The sequence below is a fragment of the Phaethon aethereus genome, assembly GCF_964289735.1.
Source record: "Phaethon aethereus genome assembly, chromosome: W".
Classification (NCBI taxonomy): Eukaryota; Metazoa; Chordata; class Aves; order Phaethontiformes; family Phaethontidae; genus Phaethon; species Phaethon aethereus.
The window spans coordinates 1153525-1176012 of record NC_138581.1 but is presented as its reverse complement, the minus strand read 5'-3'; the positions used below and the strand labels follow the sequence as shown (position 1 = coordinate 1176012).

At 48.2% G+C, this 22488-nt stretch overlaps 1 protein-coding gene across 3 annotated transcripts in view; it reads left to right on the top strand.

Annotated features, from left to right (window-relative positions):
* Positions 1-673: 673 nt before the first annotated feature.
* LOC309415189 (E3 ubiquitin-protein ligase NEDD4-like) overlaps positions 674-22488 on the top strand; it is a gene marked incomplete at both ends in the record, with an annotated part of 211240 nt that continues 189425 nt past the window's right edge. For all 3 annotated transcript variants that reach the window (XM_082012636.1, XM_082012635.1, XM_082012634.1), the window contains one exon: positions 674-721. In XM_082012636.1, coding sequence (XP_081868762.1) covers positions 674-721 — 48 coding nt within the window. The remainder of the gene's footprint in view (positions 722-22488) is intronic.

The window sequence follows — 22488 nt, the reverse complement described above, 5'->3', positions numbered from 1 at the left end:
GACTCCCCGCCGGGAGGCCCCGTGCCCAGCACTCGCGCGAACGGACGCGAGACGCCGCCGCCCCGACCCGCCGGGGCGGGGGACGGGCGTGCGCGACCCGCGGTGGCGCCCGGGGCGGGTTGGGGGGGCGCGGTCCCGCCTCACACGCCGGCGGCGCCTTTCCCGCCCGCCAGGGGGCGCCAGCTCCGCGCGCCCGCGAAGGGAGGGGCGGCGGCCTGTGAGGGGGAGCGGGGGGAGGGGAGCGCCGCTGCGTGCGGCTCCGCGCCCCTCCTCCCCGCCCCTGCGTGCCGGCGGGGGGAGGGCGGCGGCGAATCGGCCCGGCCCGGCCCCGCGGGGCTGCCCGCCCCCGGCAGCCGCCTCCGCCGCTGGGCCTGCCCGGCTCCGCTCCCCGCCCCGCTGGGCCGCTGCCGGGGCTCCCGGTCCCTGCGGCCGCCGTCAGCCTAAGCCGGCGGCGGCAGCGCGGGCGGGCCCCAGCGCCGCCCCCGGGCGGCACCGCCCCCGGCCCCTTCCCGCCGGCGGCCGCCTTCCGCCGCCCCGCGGGCGAGGAGCAGCGGCAGCGGGCGGCGGCAGCCCCGGCAGCAGGCGGCGGCAGCAGCAGCAGCAGCAGCCTCGGCTCACCTGGGCCGGGCCGGGCGGCAGCGGCGCCGAGCGGGACGCCCCGCGCAGCGGCTCCATGGCGACCGCGGCGGTGGAGCCGGTCTACGGGCTCTCCGAGGACGAGGTCAGTCGGGGCGGGGGGCGGCTCGGGAGCCTCCGCAGGGGGGTGTCGGCCGGGGCCGTGTGCGTGTGCTCGCGCACGTGTGCGCGCCCGTTCCGGGGTGCGCCGGGGAGCGGGGAGGCCCGCCCGCCGCGGGTTGGCCGGCGCCCCTCGCCCCGAGCGCGGCGGCGGAGGGGGGGCAGGGGGGAGCCGGCCCCAGCGGGCAGCCCCCGCCGGCCGGGCGAAGGTCGAGGGTCGGTCCGGGAGGGTGTCCGGCGAGCCCGCCCCGCTCCCGCCCCGCGGGGCTCCGCGCCGCCGCCCGGCAGCAGCCGCGGGCGCGCAGGCGGGGGGCGAGCGGCCGCCCCGTCCCGGCGAGCGCCGCTGCTGCCGCCCGTAGCCCCGGCAGGTGCCGCCGCCCGGCCCGGCCCGCAGCCCCCCGGGACGGGCTGGGGGCGGGCAGCTGGAGCCCCGGGGCCTGCGCGGGGCCGAGGGCCGGCGTTCGGCGTTGAGCCCCCGCCGCAGAGCCTCGCCCGCTGTCCGGGTCGCCACGGCCGCCACTGGCCCCGGCGCGCGCGGGGCGCTTCAGGCGGGGGCTGGTGGCGAACAAAGAGCCGGGGCTGGCGACCGAGGTGCCGTGGGCGAGAGGCGGCCGCCGCCTCGTAGCCGGGCTCGGCGAGCAGGCCCACGGCGGGGGCCAGGCCACTCTCAAGCCGCGCTCAAAGGGAGGGAGCTGCGCGGCCCACCCGGCGGCCCCCACCCGTGTCGTGGCGGGGAGCCGGTGTCGGGCGCGGCCGGAGCGCGCCAGGTCGGGCAAGGCTCGCGATAGCTCGTCGCTGTCTTCTGGCCTTACCGGCCGGTGGCTTCTGCGGAACCACGTGCGGTGCGAACACATCAAATACCGTAAGCACAACAGCCCCCTTCGCCGTTCGCGAACCTTGAAAATGGTAGTTCGTGCCCTTCCCTGTCTCGCTCCCCTGGCGAGGCACCCGCTCCGGTTTCGTAGTGGCAGTGTAAGAACGCATCAGCGAAGGGACAAGCTGCATCGCTGCCGTCACTTCAGCGTACCCGCTGTTGGTACCAGGTGTCTTGCTGGCCCGGGCTGGGTTTTTACAGGCGCAAATAATAACAATTAGAGCAATGCTACGTCCGGGTTTATGGGACTAAACATGAAGGGTGGCTCTCTGCCTGTCGTTTTGTGGTACAGAAGAAACTGGCGTCAAAATTCTTCTGACGGTAGAAGGTGTCAGACAATTTTATTACCTACGGCATTTGAACAGCACCAGCTCTGGATGACTGTACCGTTTGATGCCGATTGGAAAGGAGGTTCTGTGGCTGGAGTGGGTGTATTTTATAAAGCGGGGTGGTTAGTTTGGCTTTTGTTGATTTACAAAGCTGCGAGAGCAGTCTGATTTAAAACGCTCTGTATGTGTGTGAAGGTAGGGGAGAAGAGAGCACACTGCAGGAGCCTTGAGCGCTTCAGGTAGCGAGCACAAAATGGGAGGAGAATCTTCTCCTCCCCAGGTTGTTTCCATGAGCCTTCCTGTGAGGACAAGGCTATCTGGCAGCCCCCAAGGCCGCAGGAGTCCCTGCGGCAGCTCGCTCTGGCCGGCTCCCGGGTGCCCAACCCTTCAGGTGACCCGGGCCTGCTACTGGGTGGCCTGCACTGATCCTGCCTGCTCCCGGAGGGCCTGAACGGGCTGAAGGAATGACTAGGCTGGCACAGGCACCCCAAAACACTTGATGGGTGGCGGTTACGTGCTTTCACGGTTTTGAGTGTATTAGCCCATGAGCCATCCTGCCGTGTCCTGAATGGGTGGCTGAGAACATAATACTAAGTCTAGTTGCAGCTTTTTTTTTGTTCTGTGTGTACTCGCTGATGTCTTTTGTCCCTGCCTCCTTCCTCGACATATGCTGGTACTTGCACAGAATGTTAAAGAGAGATGAATACATGGAGGAAGCCACTGGACGGAGAAGCGCGGCTGCCGGCTGTGCTGCTCAGCACCCCGCTCTCCCCCTTGGCTCTGAGCGGGAAGGGATCTCACGGGAGTAAGGGCGGTCACTGTAATGGTTCTCACATCCCCGGCTGGTACTGGGGACCTGGTCTGCTAAACAGTCAGTGTGGTGGCCCAGGTAAGAAGAGGTGTCTGTCACCTCCCAAGGTGTAATCAAGCTGTTTGAAGAACAACTGCTCTGGAAAGGAAGCCTTTGGTCTCCCCGTGATGACCCATGGCGGTCCCACGCCGTGGACGCAGTGATGACTGCAGCCACCCTACCTGTGAGGAACAGTGGACCTGTTCTTTTTTTTCTGTATTGCTGTAGGTTGTGAGGGTGCTGGATGCTTTACAGGACAGATCATCTAAAAATACGACAGGAGACCGCAAATGGAAACAGGGTGGAAGAAAGAGGAAAAAGGGACAGGGTGAGGAAGGGCATGGGGAAGAACATGGGTGGTATTACACAGCCCAATGGGCTGCAGTTTCAATATGCCAGCAGCCCAAACCGTTGTTGAGTCTGTGGTAAAGGTGTGGGCAAAGGAAAGCACTGAAGGAGGAGAAGGCCCCTCGGGAAGGCGGCTATAAGTAAGCTTCATTAAAGGTAAATCTAGAGAGTGGTTCAGAAAGGCAGGTATGGTTACAGTCTCATTGCACATTGGCTGTTGTGGGTAATGGCTTCCCATTAGCATTGGCTTGGACTTGACTTGTCTTTTCGTTTTGAAAAGCAAAATCTCTTTGCTAGTCCTGAGAGGCTGAATCATGTATGCAGACATATTTAGGCTATTAATTTTTCTTTGTTCCTACCTTGGTTTGAAATACGGTTTGCAGTTCTGTTGTTTACTTTGTGTTTTAAGTAGACCTTAGTAGTGTAGGACTACCTGTCCTAGCACACTTGCTGATTGGAAAAAGTAGTTATTTAAATACAAGCTAAACTTGCTTAATGGCTTCCCATAAAAATAGCAATATCTCTTACAAATAATTAAGCATAGGCTTAATTTCTACTTGCACAGTAGGTGTACATGTCAGTAGGCCTACTTCATGTCTTAAATTAAGCGTTTGCAGAGTTTGTGCCTACATTAATCTCTGTAAATAGCTGTAATTCTTGGTGGATACCTTCAATATGGACATCTGTTCTTATTTTGTTCAAATACCCTGATAGGCGTTAAGACACTCGCTAGTTTAGGGACTTACTGAGTCACAGATAACAAGCCAACCATTGCATTTAGCCACTGGCAGAGACTGCATTTTTCTTCAAATATTGTTCTCCTAACTCTGCCTCTTTGTAAATATAAGCTATAAAAATTTTTAGATTAATCTATTAGTTAAAATTAGCCGTAAATCCAATTCACTTCCTACGAGTTTTTCACTGTGAGAGTGACTTTAGCACTGGCACAGGTTGGTGGAGAGGTGGTGGAGTCTCCATCCTTGGAGCTATTCAGAAGCCATCTGGACGTGCTCCTGGGCAACCGTCTCTAGCTCGAGCAGGGGGGCTGGGCTGGATGACCTCCAGAAGTCCCTGCCAGCCTCAACCAGTCTGTGATTCTGTGAAATAATATTTACATAGGCTACTGGAAACTTAGGTGCTCTCATGCAATCTTTAAATACAAGTATATTTAAAAACTTACACACCTTAGTAGCTGAAAATGTTTTTGTTCCTGCGTAGAGCACTCTTTCTTTCAACCGAAGCTGTGGAGCCATTGCGCACACGCTTGGTTTGTGATACTGCTGTTTGTTAAACGCTCCTGTTGTTAACAGTGACAGGTCTTCAAACATTGTCCCCAAGAGCGGAGAGAAAGGGAGTGAAACTGTAAGCACCAGCCCAAGTGATGTAAGTGATTTCCCCCAGCTTCTGGTGTGTGTTTGTTTGGGGAGTTCCCGAACCATTGAATACAGCAGGACCATTGATTTTTAGGAATTACTGGATTAATCTCATAAACTGATGTTTACTTTTAGTCGTCCTTATTTCCGCCCCCAGCCTCCCGTAAGAAGAAAGGAAGTAACATGTCCCTTGGAGAAGTGCACCTCTTATTCATTTCAGTTTGGGGTTCTTGAGAGTTGAATTGAATTGAACGTGTCCCAAACAAAATGGAAGTTTCTGCAAGTGTTCCCTTCCCCTTTCTCAGCGTGCTTGGATGGAAGAAAAATTTGTATCTCATTTGTTTGAATAAATAATGTGCCTTCAGAAAAAGATCCTTGAAGAAAGAGTATCATTTTGTATTTTAAAATACAGGCAAAAAAGAGGTTTGTATATGAAACTGCTCTCTCCAATTCCAACATTCTTCTCTTTTCAAGTTCTGTTCAACTTCCATGACTTGTGACTGAATAAACTGAAATTACAAGCTTCCTACTGAGATGACATTTTGTCATGCATTAGAGATTGTCAAGAAGGAGCTTATGTTCATGAAAATATCTTGATGCGTGAGAGAGATATAACTGCATATGCCTTGAAATGGATAGTGCTGGATATAGTCACTGCAGCTTAACCTTTTTTTGTCATCTTGGTTCTTGTGCACTGTACTGGGCAAAGCATTGTATGTTAGACATGAATCCTGAAGGATTTCAAGACCTCAGGAACCTCTGTAGCACTCTGCTTTTAATGACTCACGCTTCTGGTAAATACAAGCAAAAACAGTTTTCAGGTATGATGGAAGTAGTACCTGTAGATGGGATGGATTCCTGTAAAGTATAGACTTACCTATACTTTTATCTAACATTGGGGTAAAGAATAAAAAGAAGATTTGCCACAATGATGTCATGGTGAACTACAGCTTGGGCCATGAGGTGGCAAGGAACATGGCTGCAATACAAGGGATAAACTGTCTCTTTTTGTGCGGACTGCCTCAAAATGAGGCATGTGGGAAGTTGGCTTTTGTGTCTTGTGTTTACATGTTCCTGATGGGTTTGTTGCTCTGGCATGATCTCCCTTGAGGGTGTCTCTTTCCCTGCACTTGCGTGTCGTGTTAATGAAGTTCATCTGTGTGTGTTTCGGTGCTGCCTGTGAGATGGGGCTACGAAGGCTTCAAAAGGAATACATTATTGCACTGCTTATCAATTAACTTGAGTAATTACTTGGGGAAAAAGCCTTCAATTTTCCTCCCCTACTTGACTTGATGACGAAGCAGTGACATAGTGGAGTTAGTGTTGGATATCTCCACTTTGCATTTTAAGCAAATAATAAATTTTTTTAAATAAGCCTGGTGGTGAGTTGTTGGGAGGAAGCACCTGTGTTCTAGATGGTTGTAATTAGATTTAAGGTAATATGTCATGATTAAAAAAAAAAGCTGTCTCTGGCTGCTCATCTTGCTTCTGTGTTGCAGTTGTGTGGTCAAAGGCCTTCTGAGCCCACGCCGTCCCACAGGGCCCCTGCCAGGACAGGCGTCTGAGAACCGGCTTTTAAGCTGTGTCCCCTCGTTACACTGGTTCCCAGCTCGGCTCCTGGAGCAGCTCTGGAGGACTGGAGGGAGGACTGGGAGTTGTGGCACTGGAAGAGCGTTGGCTGGATGAGTGCCTTTCAAAGGGCACGGGGCGTCGCTGCGGGTGACATGATGGAGAAGTATCTTGTAGGCAGTTGTGGGTCCTTGTCGAGCGCTGCTGAACCTCAGCTGTGAGGTGGAAGATGGGCAGGGCAGAGCAAGGGGCCAGCCGGCCTCTGGGTGCATCGTCTGGCTCCGCTAGCTCCAGGTCAGCCTGCTGCTTACAGGAAGCAGGAGGCTTTTCTGTAGAAAACCCCCTTGAGTTCTTGAGAAGATAACACCTTTTGTGAGCAACGCTCTGAACACAGGCTCTTTGAAAGAGTGGTCTGTTGTTTCTGCTCTGAATACTCTGGTTATATAAAAGCATAACTCTTTCATCAGAGCGTGAGCAGGGGCCTCTCTTGGTCACAGCAGTGAGACAGTGTCTTAGTGATAAGCAATTCAGAATAATAACTTTTTTATTGACTTTTTAAATGGAAAAAAAAATCTGAATTGGTTTTATGGGTTCTAAGTGCACTGGCTTCCCAGGGATAGCATGTACAACTTTAAATGATGATTAAAAAGTCCAGATAAGGAAGCATTTAATAAATGAAAGGGCTTGCATATCTACTTGTTATGGTAGAATAACAAAATTAATAGGCTGTGGTTCTCAGTAGGTCAATAGATTTTTTTATAAAAGCCTGCATCTTAAACCTGCTTTTAATGAGTTAGCAGCATATTTTGGCCACTATTACTGACACTAAGTAAATCCTAGCTTTAATATAAAGTAAGTGTAAAGATTTTTAAGGTGGTTTGTATCAAAATGTGGGTCTGAGGGAGTGAAGAAATCTTAGTTTTATATATACCCCCATTCAGAGAGAGCTCTGTCTGCCCTCTGCCCCTGCTCTCTTGTGAAGTGAGCAGTTTTTTCACAGTCTTGTGGGGATGGTGCTGCAGGTACTCCAGCCATTGCTTTCATTACTGCCCAAACGCTGCTGTTGGGGAAGAGGTGATAAGCATCTTGTTGGGTTTAGTATTTTTAAGATCCATGTTATGGGCTGGCCATTGGAGGGCACTGTGTAATGGTAAATGTAAACTCAAGGTTATCTTCTGTTTCTGCACAGATGCCATTTTCCGGGGAAGTAAACATGGACTGTGAGCCCCACACTTGTTGAGCAAAACCTTTCTGCTGCCACAGCAGTCTTCTCAGTCCAGGGGCACAGCTTTCCCTGGGAGTTATGTTTAATGAAAAGAGGGGTTTTTTTGTTGTTGTTTTGAAACTAGGCATGATATATCATAGAATCTTTGGGTCGGAAGGGACCTTTCAGGGTCATCTAGTCCAACCCCTTGGCAACGAGCAGGGACATCTGCAAGTAGATCCGTTTGCTCAGAGTCCTGTCCAGCCTGACCGGGGATGTTTCCAGGGATGGAGCATCCACCACCTCTCAGGGCAACCTGGGCCATGGTTTCACCATCCTCAGTGTGAAAAATTTCATCCTTTAGATCTAGTCGAAATGTGCCCTCTTTTAGTTTAAAACCATTACCACTTGTCCTATCGCTATAGGCCCTGCTAAAAAGTCTGTCCCCATCTTTTTTACAGGACCCCTTTAAGTACTGTCAACATTGCAAGAAGGTCTCCCCGGAGCCTTCTCCAGGCTCAACCACCCCAACTCTCTCAGGCTGTCCTCACAGGAGAGCTGTTCCATCCTTCTGATTATTTTGGTGGCCTCCTCTGGACCCGCTCCACCAGGTCCAATGTCTTTTCTGTGCCAAATGAGCTTAGCTTTCAGAAGGGAATAAAATTAACATCTTGGGATATTACGGGAAGGAGTGCACCACTGCAGCTTCTGGGTTGGAATTGCATCTTCAGACAATGAGCGGTTCAAGGGGTTATAATATTTGTCCTTTCTAAGCCAAACACAGCTCATTATGCAAGATGGACTATCTCCAGAGGTGCTGTGAGATCTAGAGGCCATGTTGGAGGTTGTGGGACTTGGTGCTATTATCTTTATTCATGTCATACTTGTGGGTCATGCTGCATGAAGCCAAACCAAGGCATCTGCCGCGGGGCTATGTGAAGCAGCTGTGTGCTAGTGTTGCAAGATCTGATGTAGGTGCAGCCTGTTTGGCAGCTAACTGATTTCAGCTGAATCAGGCTAAATTGACAACGTCTTAGTCCTAGAGGATTATATGGGGCCAAGACCTCTTGCTTAATTAAACTCTGTGGCATATAAACTGGGACTTTTCTGAGTGAGCTGGAAACATCTAGGTCTTTTAATAGCAGTGAGGGATGGAGTATCAATATGCAGCAGTAGCTTGATTTAGTTTTGTAAATTTTGGTGAAAAATCTCATTAACTTTCATAAATTTCTTCACCTTTTGCTTTCATTGCTACTTCCTTTTTGGTTTAATTGTGTTGAATAGGAGAGTTTTACTGTAGCAGTAAAAGAAATGCTGCTAGGCAGTTCTGTCCCCTTTTAGAAAGAAATGAAATGTAATCTTGTAAACACTGTTATTTTCGGTAAGCTGGGCAAGAATGCAGTGGCAGGTTGAGTGACTTCTCTGACTTGATCACTGGGAGAAAGGAATGTGGTTTTACTGCTGGCATGCTCAGCTCGGCTCAACTCGGGACTTGAGCCGCTGCCATTTCATTATTAAAACCTGCCGGGGTTTTATCTTCAGCTGGGACTAGAAGTGTAGCTTTCAGAAGTACTTAACCCGCTGTCATGGCAGCTCTTTCCAGCATGGGGTTCTTAAACTGCTGAGTTCCTAATGCTGGAGCTTTCCCTTCCCCTGCTCCCTCTGTCTTTTCCTCTCCCTTCCCATAAAGAAGGAAGAAAACCAAAACCGTAGGAAAGGGATTGTTTTCTGCAAAGCAGCAGTAATTTACTAGTAATTAATTTTAAAATAAAAGATGTGGTTAAACTGCACAGTTAAAAAAACACCCCAAAACAAACCCAAACCCCAAGAAAACAAATCCATAAAATTGATGTCTGTCTTCCGGGTGCTGTCTTAACTGGGCAGCAAACTCAATGTGTATATTTGTAATTGTTCATTTTTGCCTCCCTCCATTCTTTTAACCTTAATTCCTGTGCACTGGCAGGATGTAGATATTTGTCAGAATCCTGATTTCTAGGAATTAGGAACCTTGCCTGTAATCAAAAGAAATATCTACAATTCTGAGAACACTGGCAGGATATGAGGAATAACTCCATGAATGAGTTGTACTTTGCAATTAAGCTGTAGTACCTTATTTTTGTGCCTAACTGCATGGATTAGTGTTGTTTTATTGGTGTCATGCCAAGTCAAGGCAGGTTTTCTTTTTTTTTTTTAATGTCGTTTATCTGCTGGAGAAGAGCAAAACCGTTTGGAACAGTGCACAGTCATGCTGTCCTCTCTCCTTTGGCAATTGCCAGTTTTTAATAATCAGCCTTGAGGATGGAAGTATGTTAATAAAATACGTGCTTTTCTGTGTTTGCTTTTAAGTGAAAGCAGTTCAAAGCCTTATTCTTTTAAAGCATCTTTATGTAGATGATCACACTGTGTTCATGGCAGGATTTTGGAGAGATGGGAGTTGATGAGTAAGTCTCAGTAGAAGGCATCCTGGGATGACTTCCTCCTTATCTGTCTGTCTGCCTGGTAACTGTTGTAGCAGGGAAAAACTCTGCTTCTGGCCTCTTCCTGGTGAGACTGGACATGAGGTCTTGAGCACGCTGCTCCGTAAGCCTTGGTTGGTGTCCATGTGCATGTAAGATGGTCATTGCAGCTGAAATGGTGCTTTGCTCTTCTGTTCCCCTGTGCCTACAGGGTGGGCTGGGTTGTGTTTAAGGTCCTTGGAGGATGAAGCAGCGTTGTGTCTTCCAAGAATGAAGTGATCTGGAAGATAAACTAACAGCAAGGAAGATTGGGATGCACTGAGGGGAGGAGAGCCAAAGGAATTTTTTTTTTTTTGTGCTCTGCTTGCAGTCCTCTTCCTCCTCTGTTTATCCAGTTCCTCCGATGAGAGACAGAGAATATCAGGTCTTCATGCCTTGGAGTAGCTTATGCAAACTGTCATCAACTTTTGAAATAAGTCAGCAAAAGTATTTAACTTTTTAATGATTGGAAAATTACAATAGACACATTGCTTCACATTCTCAGTATTTTCTTTTTTCTGCTGAACACCAGCCAGGCTTCTTTTCTTCCTAGCTTCTGGTGTGTCTATATGAAATCTTGCGTCATTTCTTCTGCTAAATGAAAGCAGAGACATATTGCTGAAATTTTTTGTCTATTTGAAGAAACTTAATAAATGACCATCTATTTCTTAAAAAAACCAAAACAAAACCTCTTGGTTGATCTTGTTAGTTTTCACCACTCTTCCTTATGTCCAGCAACTGGTAGGGTATTCTGGCCAGTGTGTAATGGAAACCATAGTCTTGCAGTCATCAGATCCTGATTCTGCTGTGTTCAGAAAGAAATAATAGTAATAAAAAAAAAATCTGAAGAAAAACAAATGACTGACTTTCTATTATAAACAGATTGCCTCACTTCTTGGTTTTGAACTCAGAAATACAGATTCAGTCTCTGAAATGCCCTTGAGCCTGTAAGCTGGAAGTAATACCATTTTGATGTTGCCAGGTTTTTGCCTATATCTTACTCTCTTTAGTGTTTGCTTTTAGTCAGTAGAGGAAGCCATTTGCTGACCCAGTTGTACCTTGTGAATTACACCTGTGAGTTAAAGGATGTCTTTTTGTGTCCTTCTGGTTTTCATATTGATATGTGTATTTCCTTATCATAGAAGAGTTTGTGTTGGAAGGGACCTTCAAAGGCCATCTAGTCCAAGTCCCCTTAATCTTCAACTAGAGCAGGGTGCTCAGAGCCCCGTCCAACCCAGCTCTAAATATTTCCAGGGATGGGGCATCTACAACCTCTTTGAGCAACCTGGTGCCTCACCACCCTCATTATAAAAAAATTCTTCCTTATAGCTAGTCGAACTCTACCCTCTTTTAGTTTAAAACCATTACCCCTTGTCCTGTTGCAACAGGCCCTGCTAAAAGGTTTGTCCCCTTTTTTTATATGTATATATATATATATATAAAGTATATACATTCCTTATGTTAGATATTCCTTATGTAATACAGATCTCTAGAATTCGAAGTGGAAAGGGCCAGTAGATCTTCTGGCTCTGTAATTGCCAACTTCTGCCACTAAAGCCGCAAGCCTGGACTAGCTCCCAGAGGTGAGCAGCGTTGTGATGGGACTTGCCAGGTGAGCTAGGTCTGCCGTGGAACGAGGTGAGTGGGCGGGTTCCCTGGGTGCTGCTGCCCAGTGGTCCGCGAAGCAGAGCTGGATCCGTTGGGCAGTTTTACGTGGGGGTCGCAGGGTAGCTGCTGTTCATGTCCAGAAAGCCTGGAAGCTTTGAGGGGTCTGTTGTGCCTCTTGCAAAGGTTTCGATGGGTGGCCTTGTAGGGTCCCGGAGATCAAGGTCCCCACTGACCTTGTGGGTCTCGTAAATCATGGAGTGTCACTTGGAGATGCTACTAAGTTCAAAATTATTTTTAAAGCTTTTCAGCCCTCACTCAACTGTCAAATGACAGAGCCCGAAGGTGTTAGAAATGCTAATTTCCTCTTGTGGTGAGGAATTGGTGGAGGGGAGGTGACCAGGTGGTCCCAGCGTGCCAACTCTGCCAAGGGAGGGGAGGAGAAAGTCTCCACAGGTTTTGGTGGGGAAGTGTCAGGTTCTGCGGTGGGAGGGAGGAGGCCAGGCTGAGGCCGTCAGTGATGGAGGCAGCCCAGGCATCTAGAAAAGAAGCTGAACTGGCTGCTCCTGTAAGAGGTCCTGTAGCCCAGTGCATGAAAATGAACTGACACCTGGGTCGATGGGTTGGGCGCGGGGCAGGGGGCCGTGGGCCACGGCTCCCTGGTTGCGCCGATGCCTGCTGCTGGGCCAGGCCCGCTGGGGCCAGGGCCTCCAGCAGACGGGCCTCTCGCTGCCATCTGAGACCTTGGCCGGGAGGGGCCGGGCATTAGGGCAGGGGCGTGCTCCGCCTGCCTTCAGCAGAGGGGCGGGGGCTGCTGGCCTTAGGGGGTGGCTGCTTAACGCAAATCCAGTGGATTTGTGCTGCTGGAAGGGAGCTCCTGCTTGCTTTTGTGCAGCTCGGGCCCTTCCATGAACCCGTACAAACTGGTGATTTTGTACAGCTGCCCATCTCTTTGCTGGGCTGCTGAATTGCAGGAGCTGCCAGAGAGATGATGGGAGTCAGAGGTATGTGGCAGGAGCTGCTGGGGGGGTGGTGGCGGCGAAGGGAGGGCAGGATATCTGTTGTTTGGTGGCCATGAGCTATTAAGTTGGCTGTCTGGGTCTCAGGAATCCAAAGCTTTGCCTAGAATCCTGATGCTGATGAAATCTGTGGTAGGTCTGTCTAAAGACAGCTCATCTGTAGTCTCCTGGGAATGTTAGAGGGATGAACTCCCTAGAAACTCCCTAGCAAACAAGAGGAGAAAATAAAGGTTTCTTGAGTTTGCCCGTGATGATGTTTATGACGATGGGAGTGGTGAGAGGGACAGACGATGTGTGGATAAAACTGTGTGTCTGTACTTTCTGCTTATGCTGAATTAGCCTTATTAAACAAAGCAACAGAATTGCTGCTTTTGAAAGAGCAAGCAGCAATGTACTTGCCTGCTTAACCTCTGATTTAGTAAGATGATGTTATAGGCATTGTAAAACACTGGCTTATCCACTGGTTATAACTGTTGAGCCAGAAGAACTTGAAAATACTCTGGCTTGGACAAGTCTTGCTTTAGTGAACTAAACGATAGCCGCAGAGTGTACAGAATATGTAAATGGTGTATATGCAATTTCATTTTATAGCTCTGGTAATGCTTGTTGTCATTGTTTTAAAGTTTCAGTATTACTGGGCTCACCTCCCTGGCTCTGTTTGTTTGTGCTTTTCTCTCTCTCTTTTGAAAATGTAGGCTTAATGCTAAAATTAACCCACAAAGGGATCAGTAGGTAGACACTTGAGGAGATGGTAAACTTCACTGCGCTTGCCAAGAAGGCTGATGCAGGAGGACAGGGAGTGGCAAGTTGAGAAGCGGAGCACCTGAGAAGGTGTGTGCCTCAGTGAGGGAGCTGCCTCGCTGCTTATGTTCCGTGTCCTCAGGCATAACCTGTTACTGGTGTCTGTAGTGGCACTTGGTAAACTTTGGAACACTCAAAGTGCTAGGTGTCAAGAACTTTTGGGGTGGCTTTCTAGTTGTTTATAATTTTTCTTACTGGAATGCCAAAACCTAAGTATTTTTTGTGTATTTTTAAGAAGTGCATCAGTAGCCTACGTTGCCTTGTACTGAGTAGGGAATCTTACAATTTTTAATGGCTACCTACATACTTAAACCAGGCACAAACAGTCTAGGCATTGTGGAGGTACAGTTACTTACCTAAGCTTGTGGACACTTACTGAATCTCATTAAGTTACTGATTGAAGAGTAGAATTTTCCTTATGGTTAGGAGACATTCCCTGACTATGATAAAAATAGTTGCTCTTAAGATGTGATTTATATTTTGTACCTCAAAGGAGCTAAATTGACATCTCATGGCACTTTAAGTGGGGACTCCCCTTACCCTTCCTTAGCTCCAGCTGTGATCCCTCCCTGCTGTTTCTGCTGTCACTCTTCTGATAGCAAGGTAAATTGATGCAATTTAGCCAAAAAGGATTAAAAATTAATCACAATTTAGGACAGGTGAGCTTTCTGCTGTTCCAGTGAGTTGAATTTGCCTGCTATGCAGTCATACAGTCTGCAGTTGTCTCTGGTGGAGGCATGTGGTTGAATGGGCAGGAGAAAGAGCTTTGCTGTCTGTCAGTTGTGTTTCGGTTCCATCTGGTCAAGTCTTGTCACTTAATATTTTATTCCTCATTTCTGGTGTCTATAGAAAAAAGTTAACTCCTGGAGGCCAGGTAGGAGATAACAAACATAATGCTAAAAATTAACATACAAGTTCAGCCAGGTTTGTGGGTGAATAATGCCTGCTGCCGTGGCATTGGCCCAAGGAGGCACTTCTCGTTTCTGTTTCTTGTGCAAAGGAGTTTTGCGGTTTCGTTTTCCCTTGCAGGATAGGCTGGCTTCAACAATACTGTGACACACCTGTGTCCTGACAATGTCCTTAACAGTGACTCACTGGTACATGCTGTTTGAGCAGAGGTTTACAGGATAACTCGGTAAGTAGGATAAGTCTTATTTCCCACCTTCTCCATTGGTAGTCCCTCCCTGCTTCTGAACCTTATGGTCCTACCCATCTGGAGGGCTTTCTTCTACTGTATTGTCATCTCCTTGACTAGGTCTTGTGCTAGTTCTCTCCCACAGTTCTGGTACTAATCCTCTTCTGTTTGGCAAGAGGCTTGTAGGAGACAAGTATAAGAGCATTCTCATTAAAAACTAGATATTCCTAGGGTGTTGTCAGCCTGAGAGTACCACGGGTGTTTCGCCTTCCTCATAAGCTTCTTTCTGGTCGTGACCATAACTGGCTGTTTAACTAACGGTAGTCTGTGCTGTGCTGTGTCATCGCCACTTCACTGAAGTCTCGATGAGTAAGAGTTACAACACACACTTTGTGCAGCTCATCAAAGAAATATGCTCTGTGGTGTTCGTATGGTGTTACCTTTAGTAAGTCCGGAGTATTTTACCTGCCACATATCTCTGCATTCGTCCCTCAGTTTGTAGTATCATTCAGCACTGGGACAGAGAGGTTGAGGAGTCACTTTCCAAGACCCAACTGGAGGGAGCCCTGAGCCAGCTGGTCTGAAGTCTGGCTGTCTGTGCACCACACAAGGGAGCCGGTGGAGCTCCAGTGGTGTGTCTGGGCTCCAGGTAGAGCTGCGTGGATGCTCGCTGGTGCCACAGCAACTTGAGAGCTGGGCAGAAATAGAAATGGGCATAACCTGGCCTGCAGTAGGGTTGGGCTAAAAGTTTGAAAACCAGACATAAACATGGAGGCCAGTAGCATTTCAAAACAGCCTTTAATAGAAATAATGGGCAGTTAGCATAAATGAATCTCTCCCTTTTTTTAAAGGTAACATTAGATAGATATTTTTTTATTTTGATTTTACAAAGGGAATTATCCTCACGATGCTGACCTGACAGCCTCTTTCCACAAAGATTCTCGTTCTGTGGTCTAATTAGCATGCTAAAGAAGCTCTTGTTGAAATGAAATCACATCCCCTGACTTGAGGATGTGATTTCATTTGTATGTAATTTAGTTGAAGGCCTGGCTGTGCCTGCAAGTGTGGTGGCTGCGCTCTTCTTGAACTCCCAAGAAGGAGAGATGCATGCAGCAAGGACCGTACAGCAGACCTCCTTGTCTTGCAGATGCTGGGCTTGCCAGGTCGGGCCAGGGCTGGGGGATGAGGTTAGAGCTGCGTTTTCCGGGGACATGCTGTGGTTGTATCGGAGGTCATACGTACAGTCAGGCTTTGTTTTTGTCTTACTAGTGTCTATTGTAGTTGAAAAGTCAGATGCTGTAAAATGGACTACTGCTAAGCAGTTACAAGCTGGGTATGGATTACCTACAAGGTCATTTGTCACCACATGCCTGCGTGCTCTTAATGCAAGATCCTGGGAGAGCCCCTTCTCGAAGCTGTCAAAGCCACAGGTCTTTCATAACTGTTAACGAGCAGCCTCAAAGTCCTCAGAGTTAAAATGGTAAAATTTGTAGGTGACGTGTTTTCAAGTCTTGTGGCGATCTGATGTCATGTGCCTGCCTGTGTCACTTCTTTCCTGGAATATTGTCCAAAATTTGGGTTGGAACTGGTGCATATTTTAAGCATTTCAGTCACGACTTCAGTCCCTGTGTTTTGATTGACGCTGTTACTAAAGAAATGTCCCTGACTCTTGCTAGAATTGATCTAGCAAAAACTGTTTATGTTCTCTCATCCTGCAGACACTGAAAATTTACCTTTAATCCGTTGTGCTACTGTCATATAGTCTGATTTTTATTTTAAGTCTGGTCAGTTCAGTTCAGAACTGCTTGTAACTGTGTTTGTTTTCCTTCATGTCTCTCTAGTGAGAGACGATTAGCTGTAATTCAGTGCAGGTAACCGTAACCCGTGTGAGTGTGTTCTGCGCCGCACAGCTACCTGCGAGCTGGCTCGACTGCCGTGTGCTGCTTGCCCTCGCTTATCTGTGCCCTACTCCTACAAATGGAGTTTTTGTTTCAAATTCCGAAAACTTGCACAAGAAGCAAAGCCGTGAACCCATGAAGCAAGCCCGGTGTGAGAGAGTTCAAACCTGTGTGGTGAAGTGACTGTTGCAGCCTGTAACTGATAAGTGGCATCATGAAGCACTGTGACCGCCTTCAGGTTTTTGGCAGCTTAGGATGTATACTTCAAGCACCAGGGCTGCAGCATTTGGAAAATGAAATTAGGGTCCTCAAACTGGCGTAACTGCGCAAGCTGGAATACACATGCCGATAGTGTTTAATAACGCAGGAATGCACTACAGGAGCCCTGTGTGTCATTGCTAGTGTTGCTGTGGAAACCCGAATTTTAGCACTGTGTGGTTTCGGTGTGTTTAATGCTTGGCATCCTGATGTTTAGTGGAGAGGTGAGACAGTGTTGCAGCTGAGGTCCACCAGCCTGGAGTCGCATGCCGAGGCTGGTGGACGTCGGGGCTGTGATGCCGCTGCCGCCCGGCACCAGGCCAGTGCTGCTGGATGTCTGACCTGTGGTAGCTCCTGTCAAGAGGTCAAACGGTCTTCAGCTGTGTCCTGGGGCTGGCTTTGCTTTCCAAGGCTCCTTCTGCTGGCTTATCTCCTGGGGTTGTTGGGGAGCTGGGGGCAGGCTGGAACCGCCATGGGGACGTGCTGTCCCCTGAGCGCTGGGATCTGTTCCCTCGCCCTGTCCCTCTGGGCAAGCTGGGGCTGCGCCGGAGGGCACTGCTCACGGGGAGCTCCTTACCTCGCCAGAGAGCTGCCGCCGGTAAGGACAGATCATGGGGGGAAGAGCTGATTGTGAGGAACACGTGTTGTGTGGTTTTTATGTTCCTTGTAAGTGTGGTATCTCTGAAAATCCAGGGCCTCTGTGGAGAAAGCTGTTCACAGCTCTTATCTGGACTTCCTGAATTTTTCTTGCCCTGGCATTCACATAAGTCCTGCATTTGCCTAGCAACAGCTTTTTTCGTTTTGAGACAGTTTCTGTTTTTCTTCCTGCTGGATATCACGGTCTCGTTTCTGCTACCTGCGAAGCCAGATGGCTGTGCTCTTCCGCGCCACGTCGCTGGGGATCGGTGTTAAACATCGAGTTAGTTAAATACGCTTGAAGAGTAAGTGTATCTGGCCTTTGCTGTTAAGGACTGGTGCGTGAGGAAGGTGCAGTTCTTGACCTTTGCATTTCGTGTCTGATCTCTGGTTGCAGTCTGTGCTTTTTATGTCTTCTCAGATGGTGGTATTCATTGTGCTTTTCAGAAGAGGTTTAAGCCCTCGTGTAAGTCAGTCTTATGTCGCTTAGACTGAAACATACTCACAGTTTTACTGACACTAGAGAGATTTCTTTTTGAACTATCAAGAGTCTTTCAGTCAAATGGAAAGACACGGTTGTTGGTGAATGGAAGCAGAGAATGACCTGCACTATGCCATTACCTTAGAAAAGCTTCTTCACGGAGAGATTACCACTCCTCACCCCCCCATATTCCATAAATGCTTTCAATACCTCAAAGGTGCATTAAAGGCAGGAGGTATATGAGGGCACAGGACGGGTTATATTGATATGCTATTATCTTTTACGATTTCTGACCTCACTTCTCAGTTTTGAGGGAAGGCTGTGTGAGGAACTAACAGGATGGCCATATTTGAGAGCTAAAAATGTTATGAGGGATAGCACTTTACTGCTGATGGTTGCAGAAATGTTTTAATATTCCCATCAGAAGATAGTACCAAATTAAGTAGTAGACTTTGCAGGCCAGTGAAACAGTCGGCTGGGTTGTCCAGCACTCTTAAAGAATATTAAATAAAAATTACCCTTTTGCATTAAAGCAATGGCTTGGGAAAGACTACTTGTGAGAGCCTTCCATTGATTTCAGCTGACTTACAATTTAGTGGTAGTTCTTCTGGCCATGCTGCTGCTGGGATAAAGTGTGGTCTAGTTGGAAAATTACTGCACTAAAAAGCTGCCATGCTTCTTCCCCCGAGATGATCAAAATGAAACAAGATGAAGTTGTTGCAAAAGGCCGAAGGCTTAGTGACTAATGTTAATTTCTTGCTCTCATTACTGCCTTGCATCTTTGGCAACCTACCTATTGTGCTGTGACTTTTTCTGTTTTAGTCATCTCCCCATTCCTTGGTGGTTACTTGTTACATGGGAGGAACTTGTACTTTTCCTCTAGTGCTCTTTCCTCCAGCCTGATCTCTCTGGCACTCCCTACAGCATCCCTCTGAGTTCACCAGTTTGAATAGGTATCAAAGTTTTGTGTGTGTGGTTTTTTTTTCCCCCCCCTGTGAAAATGCTCAGGAATAGAGAGTATCTCTGATGATACCTGCTTCATTGAGCTGTTCTTTGGCAGTCTGATTCTCTAAGCCAATGATTTTTCAGATCATGCCTGGTAGTGAAGCCTCCCTTGATGAAACAGGCTATGATTTGTGCCACACAAACTACTGTCTTTTCTCTGCCCAGGGCTGGGACTGCTCCTCTTATCTCTGCAGCCTGTGCTGGAAAGCAGGCCCAGATTCAGCAGATGTTAGGTAATCCTGGATGCCAGGCTGATTCCTTAGGTTAGGAATTACTGCTGTGGGCCTGCAGACCACCACTGGAGCAGATGGCTCTGCTGTAGCTGCCACCGCGTCCTTTCCCCCTAGTTGTCTGATGCAACACTGGATTGAGAATTGCAAATTTTTGAGCAAGTGAAGCTCACCTATTCACAAAACACTTGCTTTTGTGTTCAGCAAACCTTTGAAACTATTTTATTGCCCTTCTGTATACAGTAAGAAGGTGTGTACTACAGTTTTCTACCAAGAAGCCGAAGGATGAAGTTACTGCAGCATAGAGTCATGCTGAAGTGATTAATCTGACTTGACCCCTTCCCTTCCATCAGATGTAGCGAACAAGAGCAGCAAACCTAGTCAGCTCAGTGAATTTAACTGGCAGAAAATGAACCTCTCTTGTTGCTTAGTGTTTTGGTTTTTTTTTTTGATCTTGCTTGACCAACCTGATCTCCTCTATGACCAGGTGACCCGCCTAGTGGATGAGGGAAAGGCTGTGGATGTTGTCTACCTGGACTTTAGTAAAGCCTTTGACAGAGTCTCACACAGCATTCTCCTGGAGAAACTGGTGGCTTGTGGCTTAGACAGGTTTATTCTTCACTGGGTAAGGAACTGGCTGGACAGCCAAGCCCAGAGAGTCGTGGTGAATGGTGTTAAATCCAGCTGGCAGCCAGTCACATGTGGTGTTCCCCAGGGCTCGGTTCTGGGGCCGGTCTTGTTCAATATCTTTACCGATGATCTGGATGAGGGGGTTGAGTGCTCCCTCAGTAAGTGTGCAGATGACACCAAGTTGGGTGGGTGTGTTGATCTGCTGGAGGGTAGGAAGGCTCTGCAGAGGGATCTGGACAGGCTGGATCCATGGGCTGAGGCCAGCTGGATGACATTTAACAAGGCCAAGTGCTGGATCCTGCTCTTGGGTCACAACAACCCCCTGCAACGCTCCAGGCTTGGGCAGGAGTGGCTGGAGAGCTGCCCAGCGGAAGAGGACCTGGAGGTGCTGGTTGGCAGCTGGCTGAACATGAGCCAGCAGTGTGCCCAGGTGGCCAAGACGACCAACAGCGTCCTGGCCTGTATCAGCAATGGTGTGGCCAGCAGGAGCAGGGCAGGGATCGTGCCCCTGTACTTGGCCCTGGTGAGGCCGCACCTCGAGTCCTGTGTTGGGCCCCTCACTCCAAGAAGGACGTTGAGGTGCTGGAGCGTGTCCAGAGAAGGGCAACGGAGCTGGGGAGGGGTCTGGAGCACAAGTCTGATGAGGAGCGGCTGAGGGAACTGGGGGTGTTCAGTCTGGAGAAGAGGAGGCTGAGGGGAGCCCTCATCGCTCTCTACAGCTACCTGAAAGGGGGTTGTGGTGAGGTGGGTGTTGGTCTCTTCTCCCAAGTAAATAGTGATGGGACGAGAGGAAATGGCCTCAAGTTGCGCCAGGGGAGGTTTAGATTGGATATTAGGAAAAATTTCTTTACTGCGAGGGTGGTCAAGCATTGGAACAGGCTGCCCAGGGAGGTGGTGGAGTCACCATCACTGGAGGTGTTCAAAAAACGTGTGGATGTGGTGCTTTGGGTCATGGTTCAGTGGGCATGGTGGTGTTGGGTTAATGGTTGGACTTGATGATCTTGAAGGTCCTTTCCAACCTTAGTGATTCTGTGATTTTTCTCTCAAATTTATGTCCTGACCAGGCTTGCTCTGTGCCTGGATGAGTGGTGGATCAGATGCAAGTAAGGTATTCAGAGTGCATGGTGGTGGAGGGCACCTTTTGGGGGTAATTGCAGTTAGGCTTAATCCAATATATACAGTTTGAGCACTCAGTCCACTCTGTTTCTTTTTTTCTGTCTTTCATGTGTTAAAGCTTCCTTTTTGCTTGTAAATTGTTGGTATCTGTGTAGGTTAGCTTAGGGATCTCAAAATCAGTTTGATCTCTTGGGGAAAGTATATTGTGCGTAAGTTGCTTTCATTTTAGAAGATGGATCTTCACCAGTCCCTCTGTTGCTTTAGCAAATTCATCTATGGGACTCTTTTGTGAGTGAACACACAGGGTAAAGTGCTGAGTCTTTTCATGTTCTCGGTGTTTGCAGTTAATTTGTCTTTTGAAACGTTGCCTGCAAAACACAACTTCAACTAAATTTCTTCATGATGCTTTGTGGGGGTTTTATGAAAAAGCCAAAAGCTTGACAAAATGTTCAGATACTTGCCTTAACTGAATTTTCTTGGCAACTGCTTGCGAGTTGTATGTGGTGTTTATTGGAGATCTTGCATGCAGAGAGAATGTTTTTAAGTGAGTACTCAGCACTCACTAAAGTTCCCTGTGAAACTTTGGAGGAGAGGAGAGCCCAAAAGACTATGTAAACAGACTTTGACTTAGTAGTGCAGTTCGGTCTAGTTCTCCCCACTAAATCCTCTGTTAGAAACTGTGAGAATGCTATTGCTTTGGGGATGATTGTTGTGGTCTGGGTTGTATTCAACTGGGAACGGGAAGTTACCTGGATTGTATAGCAATTCTGGGAAGCAATTATGATTTTTTTTTTCCTTTTTCCACCAAACTTTCTGCTTGCCAAATAAATCTCAGCACAGCCACCCTCATTTTTATTTTGCGTTAGGTGTTTTAACACAGTCCGTCTAAACAGGCCCAGGTTTCCCAGAGAGGTGGTAGCTGCCCCATCCCTGGAAACATCCCAGGTCAGGTTGGACGGGGCTCTGAGCAACCTGATGTAGTTGAAGATGTCCCTGCTCATGGCAGGGGGTTGGACTTCGTGACCATTAAAGGGTCCTTCCAACCTAAACTATTTTATGATTCTTTAAAGTCTTAAGAAACAAAATGGGTTACCCTAGTATTGTGCACTAGCACTGCCTGGGCATTATTTTAGGAATTTTTTACTTTGTAGCCCCTCGTGATGGCATCTCTGAACATCCTACAGCTTTGTTCCCTTACTGATGGTTCCGGTTCTACGCTAGGGCCATGGCAGTCTGTTTTTGTGGGTAACCTGTGCATTTCCTAAGTTTTGGGGTTCCTTTGAGCAACACCTTAAAGCTGCTTTTAGTTAGCTTTGGACAGGTGTGGTGGAGGGGAAAGAAGAGATAAAGGAGGGATGGTTTTATTTTGTTTGCCTCGCAGCACTGCTGATGCCTGTCAACTTCACCCGACTCTTTTTGCTGACCGATTTAGCACTTTTCTTAGTGTCATAAGTTCCTTACCAGCAGTTGTGTTTTCTGGAGCTGTTAGCTGATCTTCCGGGCAGAGTTTTCTTATTCAATAGAAGGAACTACAGTATGAAATTGTGTGTAGGACAAACAACATTACATAGAATGTCTATGGCTATTTATTATTTTGAAACACCAACATATACAAAAGTGGTAGCCTGTTAAAGGGGGCAATTCTTTGTGCAGTTGGATTTTGGTATGTCTGCAGCAGTTCCTAGCCCTTTTTCTCTTTCTTTGTGCAGCCACAGTAATAATTAAGAAGCAAAATTGGTCTTTCTGTAGATCATCTTTGTTACTTCTGAAAGGGCATGTAACTTCATTTAAACCTGCCTGGAGGAAACCGACTTTGTTCTTCAGACTCCTTCTTCTGTTAATTTGTATTATCCTGAGAGCTTTTTGGTGCTGTACTTCATTCACTCTAATATTCATT